Source organism: Rhea americana, unplaced genomic scaffold (genome assembly GCF_003343005.1).
Source record: "Rhea americana isolate MKP2758 unplaced genomic scaffold, rheAme1 scaffold_3, whole genome shotgun sequence".
NCBI classification, from domain to species: domain Eukaryota; kingdom Metazoa; phylum Chordata; class Aves; order Rheiformes; family Rheidae; genus Rhea; species Rhea americana.
The window spans coordinates 1,674,077-1,701,543 of record NW_028186423.1 but is presented as its reverse complement, the minus strand read 5'-3'; the positions used below and the strand labels follow the sequence as shown (position 1 = coordinate 1,701,543).

Genomic DNA, 27,467 nt, shown 5'->3' with positions numbered 1-27,467 from the left:
CACCCCATTGGGCAAGACTACAGCTCAAATAATCATGTTCCAAGGTAGGGAACCGGACAGACTCCAGAGTTTGCCTTTAGGGGCTAGTTGAGGCCACTATGGCATCAAGCACTTAAAACAAGAGCTGAAATCCTGCTTTTCCTGTATTTTCATTGGCTCTTCCTATGGGTCTTCACTGTAACATGGGACTGCTGAGAACTATAAGGAAGGACTAGGAAAGATGCTTCGTACAGAGAGGATGAAGGGCAAAGTCTAGGAGAAGAGAATGGCAGAAAAGCTGAGGAGAAAGACTTGCTCCATGTGCATTAAGTGAGCTGACAAAAGAAGCAGGACTGTGGAAAGATCAGCAAGAAGGGACAGGGAATATGAACAGGCATGGAGTGACTTGAGAATGAGGAGAGAAATACAAGGGGCTAGCGAAAGAGAGGCAACTCACTGTGCTGCAAGCCTGKGAACAGGGAGTCTGGAAGTATAAAAGCAGAGCAGGAGGAGGAAAGGGGCAGAGCCTGATGAAGTGAGAAGAGGAGGACAGATGTAACAAGACAGCAAGACAGCATGAGAACAAGTCAGCACAGAGAAAGGGAACAGCAGAGGAGGGGTGCAGACCAAGCRGGAAAGTCCAGACTCCCAACAGCACACTTTCCTCCAGAGCTTGGGACGCAGCCCAGCCTTTCCCTCCCTGTCAGCAAACAGCTGGGAAACAAACTGGCAGAGCRTAACAGATCCTCTCCTGCTGGCCTACAGACAGGATCGACCTACTGCTATCAGTTATTCTCAACAGAGAACTCAAATAACAGAATCCCATGTGTCACATTAGTAATGCAGTTGATGAAGGATGGCAATCTGAGTATGCTACCCTAGGCTATGTGTCTGCTTTTCTTCTCTTTTCTTAAGGAAAAGAAACTCTAGGAAATTACAYCAAAAGCCAATATTAAAAATGTGATCAATAATGCAAAATTTCAGAATTGCTAGGATTAAGTGGCATATGGCAATTAAAATTGTCTCCTAGTGCTTATATGCATGGAGGTCAATCTCTAACGAAGAATGACCTRGTCACATTTTTTTCCCCATAGAAGGTTTCCCACAATCAACAAAAATTACTCATTTTTCCCTTGTTCTTTAGAGCATCACTACACATTATCAAACCAGAAAGGGAATTATTTCTTTCCACCAAGGTTATTTTATTATTCTCCCCTCTGCACAGACATCCATGATCTAAGGTATACTGTTTCTAAATTCTTTAAAAACAGGAAACTATGATATGAAAAGATTAAAGTAAAAAGCTGAAGATGCTGAGCAACCCATTCTTACAGTCAAGACTTGTATTTCTAATGCACTTAGATACACAGAACATTTTCTATGTTAGGAACAAACAATTGCCTTTTGTTCTAGATCTAAGAAATCAACATAACTGCAAATCAGGTTCCAGAGGCTCAAGCCAGGCACCCAGAAAAGTGAACTGTCCATGTATGAAAAACTTAATGTTGCACAGAAACTCAGTGGGAAAGGGGGAGCAGAACCTGGTTCTCCAAGGCAGCATCCAACTGTCTTACACATGAAACTGCCTCTCCCTCTTTTTATAATCATCTACCTTGTTCACATCTCCAACTCGAGAGTTCTTAGAAGCAGCCTCCATTAGTAGATATATCTCAGATTCATTGAGCGGGGAAAACAGTAGCTGATCACAAAATCATGGACAGCTTCATAATACACAGGTATAGCCAGATTAAATTTACACAAGCAGTTTAAAGCCTGGTGTTCTGTAACTTCACTTTGCAAGCTTACTGATGGGGTTGGTTTGGGCTGGGTTAGGTAGAAGAGAGATAGTAAATGTACAGAATATGGAATATATAGAATACTGTATACAGTTCAATTATGTCCACTGGGTGGCAGGCACATTTTACTAGATCAAGATGTATACATATAGAGGTATACAAATGAAACCTCTCAAACACTRCGCTTGTTCCGTACCTCAGAAGCAGCAATTAAACACACATTAAAAAGTTCCATGTAGCTTTGGTAGAAAAGTTACATACTCTGTTCTCTTTTTAACACTAGCTTCTTCTTTGTAATGCTAAGGCTTTCAAATTGTTCTTGCACTCAGCACTCTGAGCTCCGCAAACATGCAGTGCCCCACATCACTTCTGTAGGCTGGTGCCTTAACACGAGGTTGCTGTGACATTGCGAAAGTCTTTAGAAAGATCTGAAGAGCAGTTTCAAAGCCTCCACATTGTTTAAAAGCTGAACCTTTAAATTCTTCCTTGTCCAACTTAATGAGCACAGTCGAAAAATTTTGGACTAACAACTATAAATACGCATACATGCATGAGCAGCATAAGTTTTAAAGTTTAGAGAAACATAAAAAGCCAGTATTTTCCATGAATTTTTACTTAGCATCTAAGCAAAATCATTTCAAAATGCACTTAAAAAAATGCTTCTGGAGAGGAGGACATTGACCAAGTTTCAACCCAATGCATATTTTTATAACCAAGTTGTAAACTACACAAAAACTACACTTATAATGGAAATGCTGACAAACGCATAACTACTGCAGTTAGCTATGACAGTCTGACCACAAGCCCTCCTCCAGGAAAAAGCAAAATTACTTTTTCTCCCCTCTCCTTTCTAAGGCTGTTGTATAACAAGCTTGAGAATATATCTGTATTTTATCTTTTTAGCATGAATTTAAGTAACTCTTTTATTTCATTTACTATCCATCCGTTGAATTAGCCACCCCCCCGTTTTTGCAATAAACAATCAGAGGGCCTCTTAAACTCATGACTCACTTCACATACTTCTCCTCCACCCTTGGTGTGATTATAGCAAAAAAAAAAAAAAAAAAAAAAAAAAAAAGAGAGAGAGAGAGAGAGAGAGAAAGTTGTCAGCTGTAGTCGATGAATTAAGATTCCCCCCCCCCCTTTTTTTGAAGCAGTGTTGGGAAACTAGTCACATAATATCAGGGAGAATGGAGATGAAAAATCAGTATGACTTTTATTTAAAAAAAAATAAAAAATAAAGGAACGCTGAGGTGGGACTTCTCCAGTAAACGAGTAAACACTGAGGCAGTCTGGCTCCGGCCAACCCCACAACCACCCGGAGTCACGGGTTAGCATCCCCGGGCGGCCCCGCGGCCAGTCTGGGGCCGACGTGTGTGCGTGTGTCGTGTGGGTGCACCCGCGGCCCCCGCAAGCCCCCACAGCCCTGCCCGCACGCACGCGCCGCCGCCGCGCGCCCGCCAACGGTCACCCCGCGCGCCCGCCAACGGTCACCCTGCGCGCGCGCGCGCGCGGGGGCCACCGCTGCCCCAGGCCGTCGGGGGAGCGGCTGCTGGCAAGGAGGGAAGGGCGGCGAAGGGGACGAGCGGCACCCTCCTCCCTCACGGCCCTGAACTCCGCGGAAAGTTGGCAGGCGCAGCCGGCGAGACGGGGCGCCACAGCCCGAGGGCGCGCACGGCGCTCGCTGTGACTCAACGACCTCCTCCTCCCTCAGCCCCCCCCCCCCCGGTCTCCCATGGGGCAGTGAGAGTGCCCCTCGGCCGGCCCGCCGCGGGACTCGAACCCGCGGCCCCCGGGAGGCGCCGCCGCGGGGGGGGGGACAGGGGAGCACCGCGGGGCGCGCCCCTGCCCAAAGTTCTGAGGTGGCCCCGGCGGGGTGCGGACAGAGCCCCCTCGCCCCCCGCCGGCGCCCGGGCGATCCGCAACCTGTGGCGCGTGCGGGAAGAACTCACCGAGCCGCGGCGGCTCCCTCGCCGAGCGGCTCCCCGCAGAGCGCTCGCCTCTCCTGGGGGCGGGGGGGAAGGAGGCGGAGGAGGAGCAGGAGGAGGAGGAGGGACGGCGGGGTGGCGAAGGGCGGGGGAGGTAGAGCGCGGATTGAGCTCCCCGGGCTCCCGTAGCCGCGCGCGCGCTGCACCGCCCCCGCCCTGGTTGTGGCCCGCCCAGCGGCTGGTGGCGGCCGGAGGGGAGCGGCGGCGGCGGCAGCGCTGCCGGGGCAGCCGCGATGTGAGTGCCGGGCCGCGGGGGAGCGCGCAGCGCCGGCCGGCCGGCCCCTCTCCGCGCACGGTGGCCAGCTCCCTCCACGGGAGCCCTGGGGACATGGGCGGGCAGGGCCGTGGCCCAGCACGTGGGCCTGGGCGCGCGGGGCGSGGGTGCTGTCGGCCGGGCCAGGCCGGGCCTCCGGTGCTCCTCGGGCGGCCGTAGTCCCGCTTGTGCTCCAGCTGCTGCTAGCGACCCTCCCACCTCCAGCCTTGCAGAGTTATTTCCTTCTCGCTTCGGTCCGCCTCTTGCTCCCCCCTCCCCGGTTGTTTGTTTTTCCCTGCGTTTTCTGACCCTTATCTCGCTCAAACACACCGGGTAGTTTTGCTTTCTGCTTGTGAAGGACTTCATTTCTGCTTCTTGCGCTGCAGCGGTTGGGTGGTGAGCATTGCGGACGAGTTGCGAGCCTTCTTCCTCCCCCCCCCCCTTAAAGCAGGGCTTCCTTTGGTACCTCTAGTTATGGGTAAATCACAATAAGGAAAACCACTGTCTTCTAGTTCTGCTCTATGTTGTTATTTTAGATGTTTAAAATAACTATAAAGTCTGTTTTAATAGTTTTTTGGAGTGTGAGGTTGAAATCTAAGCTTTGGTTTTCATTAAATKAGAAAGTCAGATGAACATCATTTACTCATTTCTATTGCATTTTTGGATTTCCTAACTTCTATGCTTAAAAAATTATAAAACCTACCAAAAATTTCTTTACAGATCTTTTATGAGAAAGTATTTGTTGGATAGGTTGTATGAGCTGTATCTTGCAGACTCATACTACATGCAGTGTGTTCTTAMTAATAGTTATTGCTAAAATTATACTTCAGTAATTTCTTGACCCAGTTTATGTTACTGTTTTTGCCTTTCTTTTCTAATCCTTATCATATTCTTACTGACATAGCCCATGTCCTTCACCTGGATCTGCAGCAGCAGACCTCTGCTCTCGGTAGATACCTCTGACTCAGTAGATAGTCTGACTCTGAGTGTAACTAACTTCTAGAGGTTGACTTGGACTGTTCACTTTAGGCTTGCTGTATGAGGAGGAGGAAACATGCACCTACAGAGTTCAGTTTGTTTCTTGCTTTGTAGATACTTACTTTAGGACAGGAAGAATGGCCCTTTGGAGCYGTTGGATTGTCTCCCTCCATTGACATGAAGGAGCTTAGACAACTGAGCATCTAACTTGTTAGACAACTAAGTTAAATAAGTCCTGTTGCAGTTCTATGCATACAATAGTCTGTCCCCCTAATATTCTTGTGGATTATTGTATGCTGTTGCGAATGTTCATGATACTCATTTCACATAAAACATAGGTAACCTAAAATTTAAACAAGTGATCTTGCAAAGCAGATCCATGCAAACAATCTTCAGCAGAGTCAGATCAAGAAGCTTATGCAGATTCCACTGTGTGCTGACATTGTCTTGTAGGATTATGACTTGTATTATATGTTGTTTGAGGGGGCTAATACAGTAATAAAAAGAAGCAGCTGTTTGGTTGTAAATTACAATTTATTGAAGGGTTGCCAAAACACATAATCCACGGCCAGAAGTACTAAGCCCTTCACAGAACTGCACTGTTTCATTAAGATAAAATTCTCGTCCAGTGTTACTGCATGTTAGGGACCCAAACACACAAATGCATTTGGTGACATTAGAAGACCAGCAAACTRAGGTTATGTTGGCTAGGACAGTCTCATGTAATAGGTGTGTCAGGAATTCAGGATTTTTTCGAATCCTTATTTTTGGATATAAATATAATTTCTTGGATATAAATCAAGAAAGGATTTTAGGGTAAGTTTAGTGCAATAGGAATGAAGAGTTAATATGAATTCTTAGGGAGTGTAGGTCATTAGGGCCGTTACACTGTGTCCTAGTTCACCATACAAGAGAGCCTTTTCCTCATTTTCTTTTTTGGCTTCCTTCCCTGCTGATTTTAGCTAGTCATTCTTAGGGCTTGCCAATAACTGTATTAGAATTAGCTGTTCTAGAATGTCTCCTCATGTGGAGGCTATATGGTGAAATATATGTGGGTTTTTTTCTGCAATATTATTATTTTGCTTTAGAAGTACACAGTATTCCCAAYTAAAATTTGTTAGCGTTCCTGAATAATATGACCTGTAGAGTGGCTGTTATAGAATATTTATCCCACAATAGGTCATCTGAATTCATTTTACTGTGTAGTCAAGAACTTGGATCTGTATATTGTTTACAAGTTATTTCACACACCTCTATTCAAGAGTGATGCATGCAAATGCTGCTCAGTGCTCAAACATTTAGAAAGCTGGAAAATGTTAAATGTGTGGAAAATCTTTGTAGATGAAATCAAAAGATGACTGCTGAGCATGTGTGTGATGTATTTTTTCTTTTTTTTTCCTAAAGGCATATAATTTGGACAGATATATCCCTGATACAAAGTCCTCTGCATCCCTGCCAAATTTTGAGTCTGGTGTTTTAAAATAGAGCTGTTCAAAGCAAATACTTCCAGATTTTGTTTGTCTGGCCAAATTACTTTTTTTCTCATCTTCAGAACCACCTGAAACAGTTTTATTTCTTTTATATCTAGCTATCTGTCTATCCAAAAATTTTGGCCAGTATGGGATAGGAACCAAAACTTTCAACCCCGTTCCAAAATAAGGTTTGCAAAACTATATCAACTGAAGGTAGGTTCTTTATTAGGGTTGCTTAAAGCTTCCAAAATAGGAAGGCTGATTACACCATCTGTTAAAACATTAATAATACTGTAAGTTGTTAGGAAAGGAAACTTGCACATTGGCAAGCAGATCTAAAGCAAAGAGTTCTGGGATGCAGGATTCCAGTACTGCTGAAATATTCAGATTACGTTTTGAATATTGTCAACAGAACTTCTTTGTTTCTCGTGCAGTAGGAGGGCATAATCCAGATTCTCATCATTTTGACATAGGTTCTGTGATTCTAATGGTTAAAAAAAAGAATTATGCAAAATAAAAATGTCTGAATTTCAGTGTGTTGCAAATAGTGAACGTGGAGGGTGCTGTAAATGCAGAGTTGGTATTTATTCTTCCATATGTTCTCACTCCCCCAATGTCTTAAATGAACTTCAAAAATATAAAAACGTTTTTTTAGCATTGAAGCTGTTTGCACTGTACAGCTGTTTGCTGCAGTTACTCGTTTCATCAAAGCTCCAAGAAACCAGTTCTRTGTTCACTCTGTCTTCCCTCTTGCTGCGCCCCTCATCTCCTTTAGTCCTCTGAACTGAGCTTACAAGTTTTCCCTTGTAGGTTTGACCATTAGAAGTTGAAACAAAATCCCTGTTCTTCATTTTTTTGTTTTTTTTTTTTTTTTTCAAATCAGTACAAAATTTCCAGCTTTGGCTGAAAGTTTATGGCAGTTTGTCGAAAACTACCCATCTGTATCCGCACGTCTCTGTTCCCTATAGGCCCAGTAGCAGCTTGCCAAGTTCACTTACTCAGTTAGCTCTGGTAGGGTGAGCTCCAAACTGACTTTTTGTCAGAAACCTTCCTGGGAGAAAGAGCTTCCCAGTAAAACTTGCATCCTTCTTGAGAGTAGTGATGGTATGCTGCCTTCATTCCTGTTTGAGTGGCCTTGCCTGAAGAAATGTGTACAGTGCATAGGCCATGGTCCTGCAAACATGTAAAAACAACATATTCAACATTTACTGTGGTCTGTTTTTTTCACTTCATTTCACTGAAATTAAGGAAGATGGTTGTAATGGTGATGTCAGCTTTCTGGTTCTCAGTGGGCTGGACCACTTGTAACATAAAGCTTAAGTGAAGCATTAGCCTTAACTTTACTGATGTAAGTTTGAGCAGAAGATTAGTCTTAAAAACTCTACTATTTGACTATAATTACTTATTTTAAAAAAAAATACGATATTTTAATGATATGATCCCATTATTGTATGCAGTTRTACAAATTTAAGAGAGCTTTGCACCACTTTGCATCTGTTCATGAGTCTGTGTTTGGTAGATTAATGAAAAAAAAATCACGCTGTCATAAAGCTGACTTAACTTTCAGGCTTGTAGCCAGGGCGTGTGAAATCTTGTGGAATCCTACTGAGGTGGGATTTTGCTTCAATTGCTGCTCCCTTTCCAAAATGCCWCTCTTTGGTTTACTCCCATTGCAGCTCTACTGGTGTTTTGCAGGCTCTATTATCGTTATAATGGCAGATGCTATTCAATGACTATTTCAGATGAATTTGTTCTTTCTTTGAGTGGTATGAAGTGAATTGTAAAATCTCTGAGAGAACTACTCAATGTAGAGTACTCTGCATGCTCGTAAGTCTCTGAATTGGGACCGTAATTTATGCAATTAACTCTCATTAATCATGAAATGTAAAATTTAAGGATCCCGGGATAATACCAGGTCTATAGCACTGAGCATTTTTTACATTTATTTTATATTTAACATTATAGAGTTGGTTCCCACATCTATCAAAGATAACAGCAGATGAYGATAAAAGGTTTTTAACTTAAAGGCAAATATTTCGTACTTAAGCCCTGGACTCACCAGCATGATTTCTCTAACACGTAGAGCTTGACTCTCATGTCTTGACTTTTGGTAAAAGCAACCATACAGTCCTAATTTTAGCATTGATGCTTGATTCTTTTCATGAGGAGGAGTCCTATTGGGTTATACTTGGAAATGCACAAATATTCTTGCACCTCTAAAACATGTATGAGGTTATTTTGTGATTTGTATGCTTTCTGTCAGAACTAGTTCTCTGCCTTAGGAAAGTTAACTCAAGTTTTAGCTGAAAATTTGTCTTAGATGATGTAAAAGGATTTAGAGACAATTTAGGAGCTATAGCTCAAATAGGAGAAAGGGCCTAGAGATATTTCTGAGCTCTGTGATAATCTCCCTCCCACCCACTTGGTTTTCAAGCCAGAGTGTTAGTTTCAAGCCAGGGCTTTGGCCTGAGTGCATTTTGGAATATAAATCTCAAAAGCCTTTTAATTAAATGTGTGACAAAGTAATCACCCAGTTTTAAAGTACACCATTTAGGGATGAGTTGGTGAATTAGAATTCTGTTTGAATTAGAGGAAAGCCCAGCTGCTGCTTTTTAGCTTACCAGAAAATTGCCCTAAAAGCTGCATGTTGCCAACACAGTATTGCCTGCAAGTTAATGCATTTTTTGCAGTGTATCGTTCAGATTTACAATTTTGAATTGTGATTGCTTCTTAGAAATTGTACTTTACATTAAGCTTGATGGGAGAGCTTGTTTTAATATCCGTGCTTCAATGTTAAGTACTGTAACAGAGATGAACCTGACTGATATGAAAGACCTGCTTACACATATCATAATGTTTAGGGGTGCATTTTTTTTTGTTCGTGGAGAAGACTTCATTTTTATTGAATAAAATTGTCAGAAAGTATTTTCCTTGTACTTTTCCCATCTGAAGATCAATGTACAACAAAGATTAATTTTTTGGCTTTTTTAAATGTTTCTACTATTTCAAGTGTTATCTTGAGTTGTTTTTATTTCTTTTTTGCCCCTCATTCTTCTAATTTAAAAACATCAAATTGTGTTACTGGAATGTTTTCTGTTGAACCAAAGCRTTGCATCCATTTCTGTAAGCCAGAAAGAAATGGAATTTATTTCTGTTCATGTAAGAGCCTCATCTGGCGTTGAAAAGGGTTGTTGATGAAGAAACAATCTTTATCCAGTTGTTGGAGGGGTTGGACTTTTTTTTTATTAAGAACTTTTGTGTATTAACTTCTGAGCTCTGCAGAGTTCTCTTATGTTCCCTCACACATATGCAACTTCTTATCTAAATTGCATGGTTCAAAAGTACCCTGTTTTTTATTCTGAAACATCTAAATCATTTGCTTTATTGTCTATGACCCAACAGGTCAGAATCTGTTCCAGGAGCCCTTCCATTAGCTCACATTGTCCAAAACTATACCTTTCTGTTGCTAAGCTCACTGTACTGAATCCAAAATGGTCTTGGACATTAAATCAAAAATTTTACAGTTAAAAGTATTTGTTGTATGCATTGTTATAAAAAAAAATAACAAGTTGCAAATCTCTTAACAATTCTGTCTTTACTAAAGAGCTTGTTAATCTTTGGCTAGTGTTACCTTCTATTTTTGGCTCTTTTAGCAGCATTTCCATTATAGAAAATTTTGTAGTCTTCAGGAGTCAGTTGGACACAGTGCTAACACTGAGCCATGCTGTGTGGAACATTAGTCAATAGGGCTACGCTTGCTCACTCCCCGTAGTTTGTAAGAAACCCTTACCAAAGGATCACCCGAATAAGACTAGATTTAGTTGCTGGGGCTACATATGTAAAAACCTTTACGTTTAGTACTTTCTCAGATTACAATTTCTTTTTTCTTTTTCAGGGCCGATTACTGGAAATCTCAGCCAAAAAAATTCTGTGATTACTGCAAGTGCTGGATAGCAGACAACAGACCTGTAGGATGATTTATCATATTATTTTAATTATTCTTTGATACCAGGAATTTGAATTGCAAGCTTTTAAAATAACTTTTGATACCAGTCTCTTGATGCATGAAATAATACTGTTTTAAAATGTCTCTGTAATACTTAMCTGTAATATTTAAAGCATATTAAGTGATAAACGGGTATCTGCACACAAGATGGTCTATGCTGTTCTCTTTGGCAGTAGAAGATAAGAGCTGAAGTATCTAATCCTGCTTTTCCTTCAGGTTCTGTAACTTAACATTTGATCTTTCTTGAAATGTTAYCTGTCTATAAACCTTAACAGATCTGCATGACCTATTCCTAGCCTTAGTATGCAAACAGAAAGCAAGACCTGGCATGTGTTTATGGGTAGGCCTGGTATAGCTAGTGCTGCAAGTGTTTAAAGGAGTTTTTTCTCATTTCACATAGCCCGCAGAAATGTGTTGGGGGGTTGTTACCTTGTTCCTCAGTTCTGGAAAGGTGCATCTGATTTGCAGACAACTTTTGCAAATTACTAGAGCCAGTGGTTTCTAACTCAGAGGGCGGTTTTGCACTCCTAACTTGATGCCAAGAGTACTTCTAGAGCTGAGCTTCATCTTGCTTACAGTTAGATATTGACAGTTCAGAAGCACCAGTATAAGTTAATCACTTTAGGTCTCTTTCTGTAGTCAGAGAAGAGAAATATTCATTAAGTGAGGGATTTAGGTAACCCGTAAGCCTGTCTTTGAGTGAGATGAATCATCCTCTGGAAGTCTTTATCCCTGGAAAGAAATTTTAGGGTCACTAGGTCAGGTTTAGACATCTAGCTTTTGAATACCTAGATTAGTTCAGATGTTTTGCTGTGTGAACCATATTAGGACCTCAACTGTTGTACTTGTAAAGCTTCTGAACTCCCAGTTTCTACAAGTTTGAGGCTTTCTGACAGTTTTAGCTTACCGACCATCCTGTTGTCCATAGTTACCTAACTCTCCCATTTTCCTTTTTCTGCCCTCTGTCTCAGAWTTTGTGGACCTGCAGATTGGCTTAAATTCATAGGATCTTTGTGGAGCATAGCATAATCTAATTAAGAACCACAGGAATATTTGGAATGTTAAATAAATCTCATTTTTTGAAAGCTTGCAGGAAAACAAACAGTGAGTTTAAAAAAAAATCAAGAGATGATACTTAGAAGAATAGCATGGAGAGGGAACCCAAGCTCCCTGCTGCTTGTTTCTAGTTATAAAAAACTTAAATGTTACAGATACAGAGTATGAAATTTTGTAATACCATTTCAGAGTGTTACTGTTTTTTCATAATTTCAATTTTGAATCTTTCTTATTGTTCCTCAGCAAATATTTTATAGCTACAGTGTTTGCTCTAAGTATTTTCAAAACAGGTTATATTTAGGCTTATACAACTAAGTTTAGTTTAACTGAATTTTACTAACTAAAACAAACTAATTTAAATTGTATCATATGTATTTTTTCTTGTTTTGAAGAGCATTGAATTTCATGAAAGGGGAAAGAATCATAAAGAAAATGTGACAAAAAGAATTAGTGAGGTAACTCAAACATCTTTTTTTCACAAATACACATTTTTTAATCTGTTTGTCAGACTTGTTTAATCTTTTTTGTTTTTCACTTTTGTTTTCATAGATTAAAAAGAAAAGCTTGGAAAAAGCAAAAGAAGAAGAAAACATGTCAAAAGAATTTGCAGCAATGGAGGAAGCTGCAATGAAAGCATATCAAGAGGATTTGAAAAGGCTTGGAGTTAAGCCAGGTAGTTCATAGAACTGCCAAAGGATTAAAGATGGAATTGAAAGAATATTGAATAGGATTTTTTTTTCTTACATTAGGTTTTAGAAACATAGATTTAGATTTTTAGGCCTCTAGGTCTGAATTTGCTTGTTAAAAAAAAATAATGGAGCCTTCAATTTGCCAGTGGTGGAAATTGCAGTACAGAATGTTTTTAGCTATGGTGTCCTCTGCCCATGGAACAATCCAATTTAGAGTAGATAATTAAACAATGTGATAGGAGAAAGTCTGTAGTTTGCACTTGCAAGCAGCACTGCAGCTTCGTTTAGTTAATTGTGTGTTTCACTTCTGCCAGTGGAGACAAAGTCCTTATCAGATAGGAGAGCTTGGACCTCACTGCTATCAAAGAATGGAGCTTTGAATCTCCTACTCAGTTTGTAGTTCAGCAAGTACCTTTATTCTGTCAGTGTGACGATAAATCCTATTAAAAAAAGGGGAAGAAAAAGAAATTTTCATAGTTTCAAGGTCCTGGGGAAGCCATCTTTTCCATAACTCTTTTAGTTTCCTTTTCTTTGTTACTGAGAATTCACAAGTTCTTGTGTTTTTTTTCTTCGTGTTACTCATCCTATGATATTTGGACTTTCTCATGGAACTATAGTATTGTTAAAATGCAAGGTTCTTTTAGAATCTTGTTCAGTTTATCTGCTATATGTGTGATGCTATGACTGAAAATACTCCAAAGAACAAAATTTCCTGTTGTTGCTGTTACACAAGAGTGACTAGTATGTAAGTTCAGATTATTAATCTTTTTTTTTTAAAATGGAGTATCATTTTCTTTAAGATGATGTAGGTCCCAGTTCAACACAGAGTAAAACACAGAGTAATACAGTGGAAATTAAAGGAAAGAAAGAAAAGAAAGAAAAGAAAGAAAAAAAGGAAAAGAAGGAAAAGAAAAAAAAGATACCTGAAGATACCTCAAGGCCACCAAAACTTGAAAAGAAGGAGTGGGTACAAGGATTTTCTCCTGAAGGCTACACATATTACTACAACACAACCACAGGAGGTAAAAACTAGTGAGAAGCAAATGCAGACGTAATTCTTGYACATAAATAAGAAGAGACTACTCGTATTTCTTTACTCTTCTGCTCTATCAGTTGTAAATTGATAATTAAAATGTTAAAAATTAGATGGAGATTTGATAGTAATCATTCAAGACATAGGTATCCAGAGCATAAGACTATTTTTGCTTTCTGTTAGTAAGTTAATAGTGGGAAAGCTCGGTAATAGATGTCCCTGGGAATTATTAGCCTCTCAAGGTTAAATATAGAAAAGATGGGTGTGTCCTTTCCAAAGAACCTTTCTTACCAGGAATACGACACAAAACGGTGTATTACTTGGGCATCAGCTGTGTCYGCATAAAAGACAGTAAATACTCTAATGGTTATGAGTTGTTATCTGATTTTTTTTCCCACCTTTACCCTTGCTTCTGTTGAGGAGCAGTGTGTCATGATCTATTTAAAGCATAAAAGAAATCCTCTATTATTATTAAATATTACAAACTATTTCTGATAAAATTAAGGACTGACATTAGTGTTTGCCTTAATCTTTCCTCAAACAATATAATTTCCAAAAGGTAAAAATGTCATGTGTTTAGTTTCTTCCGGCCAAAGTGACCATTAAAAAAAAAAATTATAACTTTCCTGTACCAAAATTATGTATCTCTGTATCAGCCATAATTTAATAGATACTGGCAAGTGATTAGTCCTTGTAAAGCTACCTGTACTGTTGACACTTTGGTTTACTGTCCCATGGTAGTGAAAATACCATGGTTTGATCAAGGATGATTTATTTTCTGATGAAGTGCAACTATAATACTTGTTTGTATGTGTACATACATCTGTGTCATAACTTTTAGATCTGTTTTTCTAAACAACGTTAAAATGGACGGAAGTAAACAATGTTTTTTTTTTTTTTTTTTTTTNAGTCTTGCTTTGAAACTCTTGGAGTGCATCAACCGTTGCAAGGGCAAGTTTATGTCAGCACTCACAGCAGAGTCTCAGAAAGAATAATCTCAAAAATTAATACTTAATGCCTTGCATATGTGTAACTTTTATTCTCATTTCTTATACATCAAGCATATAAGCCAATACCTTACCTGCATGTTACTTATCACATATCTGGTACACAGAGAAATTGTTGCTGGAAATAAAGCATGAAGAAGCACCTTTTTTTTTTCTTTTCTTTTCTTTCTTTCTTTTTCTTTTCTTTTTCTTTTTTTTTTTTTTTTTTTAAGAATCACAGTGGGAGAAACCTAGAGGATTCCAAGACAGCTGTCAGAACTCTAAGACGGTAATCAAATGCTCTTATTTTTTCTTTGTTCTTGTAACCATTTATCAGAAATAAGCTAAACAATTTGCATGTCTGTCTTTTCTGACCACAGAATATAGATCATTTGCTCTTAGTAAACTTAAAAAAATATATAACTTGAATATATTGTTTACTATATAGTTGATTAAAACTGAAATTTTACTACATAAACCTTTGTTTTGACCACTTAGTTTATCAAAGGAAGAGAGTAGTGATGGTTGTGTTTTTGCAGAATATGCTTTTTTTTGATTCATCTCATAAAATTGAAAGCTTGTGGGAAACTTTGAATGAATTCTATTCAGCCTCTTGTGAATGCAATGTAGTTAAAAAAAAAAAAAACACATTTGAAATACTTGATCCTCCTTTATCTTTCCCTCTCCCCTTTCACCATGTAACTCTATAATCTCTCAGCCTTTGCTTTCTCAGAGCAGAGTTTCTGCTGGGCTTTTTTATGCAGGTTTCATTGTCATGCTGGCATTATCACGTCAACCTCTCCTTGTTAGTGTTGTCCGCTAATGTTAGATTTGCTGTTAGGGGTCAAAAGAGTCTGGCTTTTTCAGAATGCCTGACATTTTGTAACTCTATATTGTTTTTCCTTAGCCTGAGAAAGTAGCCTTTGCTTAATATTAGATTGTTTACAGTCATAGAAGAAACTGGTTATGATTATGTGTATTTTTAGACAAATTTACAAAATGTACGTAGAGTCCACTGTCTTTATTATGGTTCTTTTTAAGGCAGTGTTCATCTCAAAAATGCAGGCTTTTTTCCAGCCAGTGTTCATTCCCAAGAGACTGCACAGTTTATATCAGMGCTACCCAATCACTTGCCACTCTAGCTTTCTGATTCCTTTCTCTTGTGGTTTTACACAGCTTTTTAAGCAATACTTCAGATTTATCTCTTCAGTCTAGGAGCAGCTTTGCARTATATTTAGGCAGCGTCATTGCTGTCTTCCAGTAAAGAAAGTGGTCCTGTGAGCTGTGGGCCTTGGTRCATATTTGACTGGATTGTGAACTAGTTCACAGGGTGTGAGGACATCTGAGTTTAGGGTAGTGCTTTATAGGCTTGGTTTCTTGAATTAGCTTACTGGGGAGTCAGAGGAACGCCAGCGCAGGGTGAGAAATGGAGGAGGGAAGGAGCTCCCTTCTTGGCAGCATTTTGACGTTAGGTCATCTCAGCAGTATCATAAACAGACACCTTCTGGCTCAGATATCTCCCTTGTGCCACATGGTCACGTTCTGCCATTCCTCCCTCGCCCTGATCTTTGACTTTGTGGTGGTGTTAGTTATTTCAGCTATTGCTGGAAAGGGGCATTTGATTGGTCCCTCATTTAGCCTGACTAAAGGTATTGGAAATATCCAGCTCTCTAATAAGGACCGTCATTATCCTTGACCGACATTAAAGGGCATGCTTGCAATATGTAGTTCAAGTGAGATTTGCTGTCCCTTGTTTTATAGCACATCAGCTTGCTCCTCAGACTTCACAAAAGGTAAATAGAACACAGTAATGAAAAAGTATGTTGAAGAYCACATATAACTTCAGTTAGATTGACTTCATGCCTGTTAGCATTTATATAGTGGGATTCTTGGCATGTCTAATGTCAAATACCTGCTGAATACCTCTAAAATCAGATCTGAAATGTTCAGAATCTAACTTTAACAAAAATACTAAACGAACATAAGCRTAGTCCAGTGTCCTCTTTCCATTTAAATGAGATAAATTTTCCTTTTACCTCTCTTGTTGAAACTAGCACATTCAAACTTTTGAGAATAAAACCTTGAGGAAAGTAGCYCACTGAAGGCTTTATTGCTTTTCCATTCTCTGAACTGACTGGTATAATTTCTCTATTTATATAATAACTTTCTATGGAGCATATATGAAAACTTATGATTTTTTGTATTTTAAAAAGACAACACAGTTTTACTAGAGCATTAAGTAAATGCATAGGTGTATGTATGCAAAAGTGTGTGTGTGTGTGTATACACACACAGATGCATTTATTAAAGGAGAAATGACATATGGTGAAGCTGATACTTCTGTTGCAGCAAAGTTCTACCCTATATAGGGGAATGGGCAGTATCAGTACTTGAGGAGCAGTAAAGAATTATGTATGTTAGTRGAATCAGATCCTTGAGGAAGATCTAAAGTTTTGTAAACCACTAACGATTATTTAACTGCGGATGATTTTTGGAAAATATTTTTGTTTTAATTACACATCCACAAAGACGTACCAGCAATTTCTGCCCAATATCACATGTATGTATTAAATAAGCAGGAAAAATGAGTGCTTTGTTAGAATCAGTATTTTTCCAAATCAAGCAAATTCATTGGTATACATTCCTCCAAAGTTTCATTCTTGAGCATTTTTGGTGAAGTCTTGTTTTACGTTAAATTTTAGAAGATATTTTTTGTTTGCTTCTAGTATTTATTGATACTAGTTTTCTGTAGCTCTCACAAAACTGTCTTCTGGAGAATTTTTTTCCTCAGTCYCTACTTAGGACAAGGAACAAAAAAGGAAATTCCAATTTAAGATGTTAATATTTTGGAAAACCAAAAACTTGTAAAATAATGGACTATATCATAATTTAAACCATATGGCAACCTGAACTACGCTGGATGGTTCTAATTATCCACTGTTTGGGGAAAAAAAAAAGAAAAGAAAAAGAAAAAAGTGTGTATGTTGTGTTTGTGGTACTGAAAGTTAGGTAGTCTGTATTCAATTCCATTTGAATCAGAGGAACGTTTTCTAACAGCTTTAGGAGTCCAAGTTTCAATCAAGCTGTAAAACAGTAAAATTTTCCTGAATGAGAAATACTCAAAGGATGAGGATTGTTATATTCTGCAAGTGGTGCTTTGATTGATCCTTAAAACTATTTTTTAAGTTAACATCTCTATGTTTTTCTCAGGCAGCAGAGTGGGTAGAAGGTGTCACTGAAGATGGTCATACCTACTACTATAACACACAAACAGGAGGTAGGGAGAGTTTGTTTTGCAAGTGAATTGCATTTTAATACCCTTTCAAAGTTTGGGGATTTTTTTTTTAAGTCATTACATTAGTTAAAATATACTTCTTGCTTAAGTCATGCAGGCTTTTGGCTGTGTTTTCAGTATGTATACACTTGGGCTTCAGATTTTTTTACACACTCAACTGTAAAATATGGATTCTTCATTTATACAAATGTATTGATGTTTTAATTTGGAAATCAGAAAGGAACAGGATTTTATTTTGAAAGCTGTAGAAGGTTGAATAAGAATCTCCATAGTTTTATCCTTTTGCTAAAATAGTGTTGATAAAGGAGACCAGGAGTAAGACCCTCTATTTCTTTTCCCTCTATTCTTTTTTTTTCTACAGGGAAAACTTTTTGGCAACTCCCCCAAAACAGGCATCTGTTTTCTAAATCTGGGCTATTCATGCAAGATTGGTGATGCCTTTCTGAAAAGCCAGTAGTTTTATGCCGGTCATGGATTTTCTTTCTGCTGCTGGGTGTGAATTGACATTCCTAATGCCAAAATAGAAGAAAAAATAGTCCGTTTTTCAACATGGCAATTCCCTAACCAAACCATTTGTGATTTGTTCTTTTGAAAGGGAAATGAGATGTTGGATATTTTTAAAGCTACCTTCTAAATTCAGACATGTTCTATGCCTTTGATTTTATTGCTTTTTAATGTTCTTCATGGACACATGGCATGAAGAATGTCTTTGAGATCAACATATTTGGTAATATTTGGGTGTAGGAGATTTTAAAATTGCGATAGTGATCCTTTATTTTTATATAGTCATAGATGTTTTGGAAATGCTTGAAAAATGCTTATTAGCTCCATTACMCGAATCCAATTCTCTGAAGAAAAGAGAAATTTTTAATCAAGGAGAATATTTATAGTGTCCGATCTYAGGCACGTAGTTTAGGAGACTGGTATCTCTAGGCTGAATTCCTGCTCCAAGTCATACTTGGAAGGCTTACTCCATCGACTGTATGGGACGCCTTGGAAAATGAGCCTTCTCGGTTAATGGCCTAAAGCTAGATGACACAAGTACCCTTCACAGACTGTTTTGTTAGTTCAAAACCACTGACTGTCAGTACCTTGTGCCTTTACTTCTCCAAGATATGTTTAGAAGCATACCTGTTAAGTTTTTTCAGCTGTGAATATCTTTGAAAATATATAAAATAATGGGAATGATGGTTGTTCTATTACATTGAAAGCTTATAGAAAGTAATTTATTATAAGTCAGTATACTTTTACCTTCAGTATACTTTTACCTTCTTGTTACTAACAACAGTTTTAAGACCATTGAGTCAGCTTTAAAATTTACATATTTCCTTTCAATGTATTTTCTAGAATACTACTTCTAATTGAAAATGAGGTCATGTCCTGTAGATATTTTCAGATCTTTTCAGATTTGTGTTTATATTTCCTTATTTACTTGACTACTCCTTAATTAGAATCCTCATATTACTGAGCCAAGTAGCACAGGGAAGGGATTAATCTGTCCTAGAGTTAAGAGGCTCAGAGTTAGGGTTCTTATCTTAACCTTTCTTTGTAATCAATAGACAAATCAAATCATCAGGCACCTTCAGAGGGCAAATCATCTGTCCTATTTTAGGATGAGATGCAAACACCGTCTTCTACTTTGCTATTTATTACCTTTTTCTTAAGCACTGGTTACAACAGGCTTTTTCAAAAGTGAAGTCAGCTGCCATGAGAATGTTTCTGCTGGGAAGTGAAGTATTACCTTTCTGATTAAGTTTATTAAGAAAAAAGAAAAAGGAGAGAGAGAGAGYGCATACTGAACAAAGGCAAAAGCCTTGAGCTAAATTATTTGCTGTATTTTGCATAAGGCAGCACCAATACTAGAAGTTAATGCCATCAAAGCAATAGTAGATTGAAACATAAACAATATGGTAATCCAAATATCTTGGACAGTATCCACTTGGGAGAAACCTGATGGTTTTGTTTCATCTTCAAATGAGAAGAGTCAACGTGACAAGCATTCTAAAGAGCTTACAGAAACAGATTCCAAAACGTCTGAATCAGACTCTGAAAAGGAAGATAGTGAAAGTGAAGAACAAAATCCAAAAATAAATTTCAAGGTAGGTTCTACCTTCAGGTCTATTTTATGTACAGTATTCATTTCCTAGCCTAAGATGACTTTGTCTTTTACCTTTACAATATGCTATATTCATTGTAAACATTACAACTGAAATAAAAGTTTGCACTTGTTTGAATTGTAAAATTAATCTTTATTCAGTTATTTGGCACATTGATAGCGCTGTTCCAGGATACACAGTATGGTTTTTCAGCCTGCCAAAAGTGTGATGTTCTCTGACAAAGGGCACTGTCAACTCTGAAATAATCCACAAAATGGCTTGAGTTTCAGTGTGAGGTTATGACTTCTAACCTTCACTGGTAAATGTGACTGCCCGAGTCACATTCAAGGACTCTAGGCAGAGTCCTTAATTTAAAAAACAATGGCAGCAGAAAACCTGTATCAAATATTTTTGTCTTCAAAACTAAAAGYTAAGATAAAGGCTGTCATTATGGCTCTTGTTGGACCAATTTCTTTTTTGAACTGGTAGTSCAGAACAAGGACAGTCCAGAGACAGTTTAAATTTAAAATGTATTAATAGACAGATGTAGCTTATAAAATATGTATTTTTGTTTCACTGTGCATCATTCTAAAGTACTAACAGGTACTTGCTAGCTGTAAAGGGCGTGTGTATGTGTGCATACAGGAAGCTGTATATGATACGTTTCATCTTTCTTTTTTTTAAGCCTATTAAGGTTTATTTTCAAGTTTGTATTGGCTGCTTCTTGCTCTCATCAGCCATGATAGATGGGACTTCCCAACTTTAWTTTTTTCTAATATTGAAGACTTTTTTCAGCTGTGTATGGGATGAAAGTGCAAGGAGAAAATGTAAAGATTTTACTACAATATGAGATTTATTGTTTCAAGATATTCTTAGTTGAAAAGTATAAATAGTAGATAATTATAAATAAAAGATGTAAAATAAAGCTACGTTGTGTTTTTATTTAGGCATTTTTGCTTAAGGTGGGTTTTTTCCTCTTTAGAGGAAAGGAGATAATGGTGAAGAAACAGAGGAAAAGAAATCTCACAAAGCTAAAAAGTTAGGCCCTTATGGTCAATGGCGGGAAGTTAAACAGGAAGAAGCTGTTGGTAAAGAGGAGGCTACCTCAGTTTCCCAAGAAATCTCCAGTGACGTATCCAAGAAGACTAACCCTTATGGAATCTGGGAAGCAGTTAAAGAGGAAGAAGACACCTGGTAGGTATCTGTTTACCATAGGCATTCTCATAACTTCTATTTCCAGAGTGCTTGTTTTCAAGAGCTGAAGCTTTTGTTTCTGACTTGGCAGAGCAAGCTTAGCAATTATTGGGAATGTAGTCCAAATACAATTTTTGTCTAGGTGATTATTTTAAGGAATAAATTTCCATGGAGGATGGTGATGCTGTTTTGTTTGTAGTTTAAAGTACACCATAAGTTCAAAATAAACTTCGGTGCATTAGTGGGTTGCTGCCATCCATCATTTTTTTGAGAGGCTGACATTTAACTATGTAAATATAGTTCCTCTAAGTTTATGTTCCTTAGCATCATCTCCTTCAAAAGTGTGGTTTGGCTGCCTCAGAAGCTCTAAAAGAGCTTGTGCTTCAGCTGCTTTCGAGCTGGGAAGCAGCATAGGTAGCTTTCTCGGGGTCTCTATCTTCTAGTCTTAAGTTCTGTTTCTTTCTGATGAATGGTTAATTGGGCGAACTCTATGTAGAGTTCAAGATCTATCTTAACTATCCCATGCTGGGGCCAGTTTTCTAGGAACAGCAGCATCTTGATCATGCTATATTAGCATTTATTTGAATTCCTTCCCAGTAGGATCACTAGCTGCTGACATAACAAGCGTGCTTTATTAGACTCCAAGCAAGTTCTAGCTAAGCCTAGTATGTAGGGCTAAGCTAGTTTCACAAGCACCGAGTTATTTCTCAATTCATGGTTCTTTACTAATTCTAACCCTTCACCTGAAGGGCTTAGCCCTTTGTCACAGCATTTTTTTTTTGTCTAACTTCCACTCAGCCTTGCAATAGAAGTCTTCTGGTTGAACTCCTGTTTATCTTGCTCCCTAATTTGTGTATTCAAAATGAAGTTAAGTAGAAAGAAAATTAAAATATTGAGCCACAGTAGCTGAAATTGGGTGCAATACACCATCTGACATCAGACCAACACAAGAAGGATTTCTTTTACAAATTGGCCAGCAATACAACATATCCKTATAAGTGTGTTGCTTTGCAATAGTTTAATGTTAGTGTGATTTATGATGGGCTTGTGATCTCCTAGATCATTTTCTGCTTACTGTTCAGTTGTTCTTCATTTTATGTTTGTGCCACAGGTTACTCATTTAGATCACAGTGTTTTGCTGATGATCTCCTTAAACTGATTGGCAATTTTTAGATCATGCCTTTGTCAAGATCAGTGTTAGCTATGAGCCTGTCCTCCAAAACTCTTTCCCCCAACTTAGGTCACTTGCCAATTTGGTAAGCCTGTTTTCTATTCTGTCATGTAGAAAACTAACTGAAGTGYTGAATAATAGACCTGCAATGGACATTTGAGGAAAACTACTCAAGAGCATTTTAGCATTGAACTATTGTTAATTGCTCACTGATGTCAGTCTTTCAACATTCTTAAATTTACAAACATGCAGCCCTGTTGGTTTTTATAGGACTGTTTACATGATCAGTAGTTGGACCATGTTATAAGCATGGTACAGAACTGAGGTCTCAATTTTTTTACTTTGTGTGCCAGTTCACACAGAACAGATAAAGCACGTGTTTTTGTCTTGGTCCTGGTTGTACTGGTGATCTGGGCTAGAAAACTTTGTAACCTGCTCATGTATTTTCATAGGAGTTTTTCAAAGCTACTTTGACAACTAAATATGAATGTTACTGGTACAACTGGCAGAGTTGGTTTTCTGTATGTAGATTAACTTTATTTTTGTTCTTTCGTTTTCTTTTTTACTCTCTTCTCACAGTGAAAAAGTGGACCTGGAGCTTCCTAGTGCAGAGAGTGACAGTCTACCACCTCCAGTGCTAGAAGTTCCGGAAGATGCAAAAGTGATATTTAAAGAGAAGASAGTCACCTCTCTTGGAGACCTGTCRGAAGGGGAACCAACATTTAAAAAGAGAAAATTTGAAAATGGAAAATCTAGAAACTTAAGACAAAGACTAAGTGATCAGTAATATTTAACAAATCATTTTAGATTCTGTTTAAGCTAGAGAGAATCAAAAATTTAATATTTTAAACAGGCTTTTATAAAGAAAACGTTGGTTAGAAATTAAGGATTTATAGCTATTAAAACGTGAGTTGTAATATTTTTTTAAATTTATTTTGATGTGATTGCTTTTGGAATGGAAGTTTGTGTTATATTACTTATGCAGTATTGTAAATACATTTATTATTTTAACMGTACCATTTAAGTTCAATTTGCTCAGTGTAAGCTGTTTTAAATACGTTGTGCAAGGTTTTTTACTCCTTTTCTAAGTATGTGAGAATATAGTAATCCGTATTTTGGGAAAAATGGTACAGACCTTTTACTTTCGCACAAGAACTGGATCAATGACGTACAAGAAAGCAGAAGCAGCCCGCAAGGTAGTTCATGTGGAGTAGTTTCCAAGCTAATGAGTAGAAATAATGTGCTTTACTAACCTTTGGCTCATTGCTTGCAAAACAGTAGGTGGTAAGAGTTCCGACTCTTCAAACAGATAGTTTGAAAGCTGTTTTTAGAGGAGYTGGTCACATCAGTGCCATGCATTTCAAATTACATTCTAAAAGAATTACTTGTCTACATTCATGATAAATGTATTACAGTTCTGCAACCTGATGAATCTTGACTTTAATAACAGCACCAGAACCACCTCTGCTGGAGTAGATTTTTCTGTGGTGTCTTCCCATTGTATATTGTGTTGTTATTTTGTCTCTACTTGAATTTTTCTTTCTTTTTACACATTAAGTTTTATTTCTTGGTCTTGATTTCTTTTTGTCTCCCTCCCTGTAAAAAAAAAAAAAAAATTGTATGACAGTTCCATGAAAAAGTATTCCGTAGGTCTAGCCCTGCTGTAGCATACAGCATCCCTTTTGAGGTGATGTTTTTGTCTGTTGGTAAGATGGATGTATTGAATAGTTGCRGACAGCATCAGCTGGCTGCTCATAACAGCTGAAAGGAGCTAAGCACGTTGAAGCTCCATCATTTGCAGTACCATAGGAGAGAAGGAACGATGAACAAGTAAAGYTGGCGGCTGAACTGTCTGAGATGGCTTCACTGCCGTGCTTGGCTGTTGAAAATATGCAGTGTAAATGCTTCAACGTTTTCTTGAGGGTAGTAGGTTTGATTTCGTCATCTAGTGGGAATAGTCTGCCTTTAGTATCATCAAAGTTTTATTGTCTGCCTGAGACAACAACTGTATTTACAAATGGTGGGCCATAAAGGTTCAAATCATAAATCCATTCGAAAATATGTCTTCATTTTAACATTCACAGTGCCTTGTTCAGGAGAGTCGTAGTCAAAAATAGTACAGTTAAAACATTTCTCAGAGTCCAGCTACAGCAAAATAAATTTGGTAACTGCTGAGCTTGAACTTCATTGAAAAAATGACTATTAATGTGTCAGGTCAGCTGGGGAAAGAGTGCAAAATTGGGAATCTGGTTTATCATGTATTATGAAAGAAGCCAAGTCTCTCTCTCTCTCTTTTTTTTTTTTTTTTTTTAATTCTGTGATATTTTATGTGTAGTTAGAGGAGAATTAAGTATTGGTTTTAGTCCTATGTGTTTCTTGGGCCTCTTTGTCAAGGTTATAGTCTTCTGAATTTTGTTCTGAGAAATTTGAAAGTTTACTTTGGTATCTAGCTCTAGGGTTTTAGGGGTTTTTGTTCTTAGTGTTATTTGAACCTCATGACTCTAGCATAAGGGAACCTGTTCCTAGTTTCTAGCCTACATGTTTTTGTGTCAGTTTACGCTCATTTATTCCCAATTTACACAAGTATTGCCCTTGAGCTAAAGTAGCTTTTCCTCTTGATTCCATCGTGGTGTTTTTTGTTGTTTGGGATTTTTTTGTGTGTTTTTTCTTTTGTGTGTGTGTGTGTGTGTGTGTGTATGAATCAAATGAAGTATGAATCTTCATTACCCTGCCAGCACTTTACTTTTCATCCATTCCAGTCTGAATTTGTCTAGGCTCTATATTTGAAAAAGATTAAGGCCATGCATGATGTCACTAATACTTCCTTGGAGTATTGGAAATAACTCTTGGTACACCCTTGAACTACATTTGCTTTCATGTGACTGCATCATGCTGTCTGCTCTGGGTGCCCTGTTATTTACCAATACAACTAGTTCTTTCTGCTCCTTTGCCATTGCCAACTGCTGAGATTGCAGCTGATCATGCTTTCATTTAAATGACAAAWTTTTTTTTATGACCTTGTGTTTTGTACTGCTGTGCTCATTCCATTTCTGTTACTTCAGGCCTCAAGTTTATTGATTTCTTTATGATCTTTACAGAGTATTTTATCTTTCATTTGCTCTCTTTTTTTCTTTTCTTTCTTTCTTTTTTTTTTTTTTTATAGTAGGCTCTGCTTATGGTTAACATCCTGTGAGGAAGTAGTCTGTCTTTTTTAATGAGAGTCCCAAAATATAAGCATCTTTCCTTAAAAATGTTTTCTCACATTGAAGTGGTTATAGACAGTTATTTAAGATACCTGTTACTATATTGCTTAACCAGATGTTTAAAAACATCTGAAAATAAACAAAAGTTTGCTTTAAAACTGGTTTCTTTGAGGAGCTGCTGTTAGTTGCAGTATGAACCAAAGGCATTTGTAAAGTACTRTGTTTAAGGGGTAAATCAAAACAATTAGTTCCTTTATATTAGGAAAAAAAGAACAAGCGTTTTATTTATTAACCTCTAGTAAAGTTGAGTTAAATACCACATGCTTATTTTTGTTGATGTGACTTCTAAAGCATGGATTTTGCAAGAAATACAGCACTTTACTCCCCATTAACTCTGAAAAACAGTTTGGAGAGGGATCAGTTTATTGTTGGTTGTCAGTTATAAAATACAGTAAGGGCCAGCTGAAAGAAATTTGATACTTAAAAAGCCACTGCTTAATTTTGCATCATGCTGTCACACTATTTTCTTATTGTATATTTAAATCAAATATTTTATATACAAAAATCTGATCCTGTGTAAAAATTAAGGCAGACGCTGGTGTTCTAGGAAGTCTGTTCTGCACAGATCACTCTCCCTTTTATGCTCTCTCTGCAAAATCTCCTGCCTTTAGAATTTACTGCAGGAACCTGCTAGGTACCACAGTAGTTATGGTCCTTGTATTGTGATCTTTTGTTAGATTGCCCTGGAGTTGGAGAAGGGAGTTTTTCTTTCACTGTTTTTAAAGAACAGTGTTTTGCTTTCTGTCTGATTCATTTTCTATCATGTGGTATGTTTTGGTCTGCTTACCTGCTTTTATTGCAAGCTTCTTGGATGAGGACTACATCCTTCTTGGTTTTATATGCTRTCATAGACATTATTAGTGTTATGAGAAGGATAGTAGGAGGGAGAAAGAGGTAGAGAGGGAGTCAYTGCAGTTTCTTTTTGTGTGATACTGGGCAAGTCACTTTACTGCTCTGTATTTTTATTTCCTTGTATCATCTTTTATCTGTCTTGTTTGTTTAGAGAGAAAGCTTCACAGTGCAGGACTATTTTATGTGTGTTTTATGCTAGGGCCTGCCTGGACTTGCTGGTGTATCTAGAAGCAAGCATATTACATATGCTAAAAATGATAATCATTTTGTTTGGTGTGTGATTTYATAGTGACAAGAGTTGTGCAGAGACCACCTACTCAATTTGACCCAAGTTATAAAAAGTCCTTGTTCACGTTTGAACTAAGCCAAATCTTAACCCTTTACCTGTGAATCTGCAAACTGAGATACATACTTTGCRGTACTGGAAAGTTTGTTTTTATTTGACCCTCATGGAGAAAACCTGTGCTGTAAGATCGTCCAATCCCAATATTAAGACTTGGAAGATGCAGGGGCTGGTCGTGACATGGATCCTATATCTGTGCACATATAAAATATTTTTTTTCCTGGGAAAAAAAAGTACTATTTCAGTACATCTTCTGGCATCTCAGAAAAGGAGTAAAAAATTATTAAATGCTGCTTGGTTTCCTTGATTTGTTTTTTGAGTTGAGTGTCTCCCCATTAGTACTTTTATTACTTGTGTCTTCTTCAAACTGTCTTCCTTCAGTATTCCTATATATGCAAATCTACATATCACTGTTGTGCTGCATTTCTAGTATACACSTTCACCTTATACCCAGCTCTACTGAGATCTTCCGAAAGCTTCGTGTTCTCTTAAGCAGGGCACTGTGTCTCCAAATCCCAGCATAGGCAGGGTGCTTCTGCTGCCCTGCTTCATGCTCTGAAGAAGTACAACCTCACCTATTTTCAAACAACACTCAAGCARTTTCAAGACTGAGTAGATGTGCTCTTTTGATTTTTTTTTGATAATTTGCTTTTCTGAAATAGATTTCATTCCAGTCCTCATACAGGATTTGAAGCCTTTAAGTCCTTTCCCTTGTTGGTCTGAAAGCTGTATAGCCCCTGCTGTTTGCTGTTGCAATCTTTTGTTTGTCTCAGCCATATCTTTTCAGTCTCTCTTGTATCTACCTCTTGAGTTCTCTCATCCTCTACCTGCTGTTTAACTTAGAAGTTGCGTTATCCATTTGTGTGATTAATGAATCTAGCTTTGTGAAATGTTTTGGGATATAGCTTGAATAAAAGTTTCTGTAAAAGAAAAAAAACAATATTGCACATCGTTATCTGAACAGGGCTAAATTTGTCCAATAAGATTCCCAAAGAATGTCAGCAAACACTGGTTTGG

At 38.0% G+C, this 27,467-nt stretch overlaps 2 protein-coding genes across 3 annotated transcripts in view; one reads left to right on the top strand and one right to left on the bottom strand.

Moving 5' to 3' along the window:
- ELF1 (E74 like ETS transcription factor 1) overlaps positions 1 to 3,781 on the bottom strand; it is a 92,107-nt gene extending 88,326 nt beyond the window's left edge. For both annotated transcript variants that reach the window (XM_085309478.1, XM_085309477.1), the window contains exon 1: positions 3,728 to 3,781. The gene's annotated coding sequence lies outside the window, so the exon portion shown is untranslated. The remainder of the gene's footprint in view (positions 1 to 3,727) is intronic.
- Positions 3,782 to 3,887: 106 nt separating this feature from the next.
- On the top strand, positions 3,888 to 25,008 carry WBP4 (WW domain binding protein 4). Its single transcript, XM_085309479.1, has 10 exons — positions 3,888 to 3,998; positions 10,362 to 10,434; positions 11,921 to 11,983; positions 12,078 to 12,201; positions 13,018 to 13,239; positions 14,470 to 14,525; positions 17,447 to 17,513; positions 19,464 to 19,630; positions 20,610 to 20,821; positions 22,572 to 25,008. Coding segments are annotated over exons 1-10 (1,194 nt in total). The 5' UTR covers positions 3,888 to 3,996; the 3' UTR covers positions 22,780 to 25,008.
- Positions 25,009 to 27,467: the final 2,459 nt, after the last annotated feature.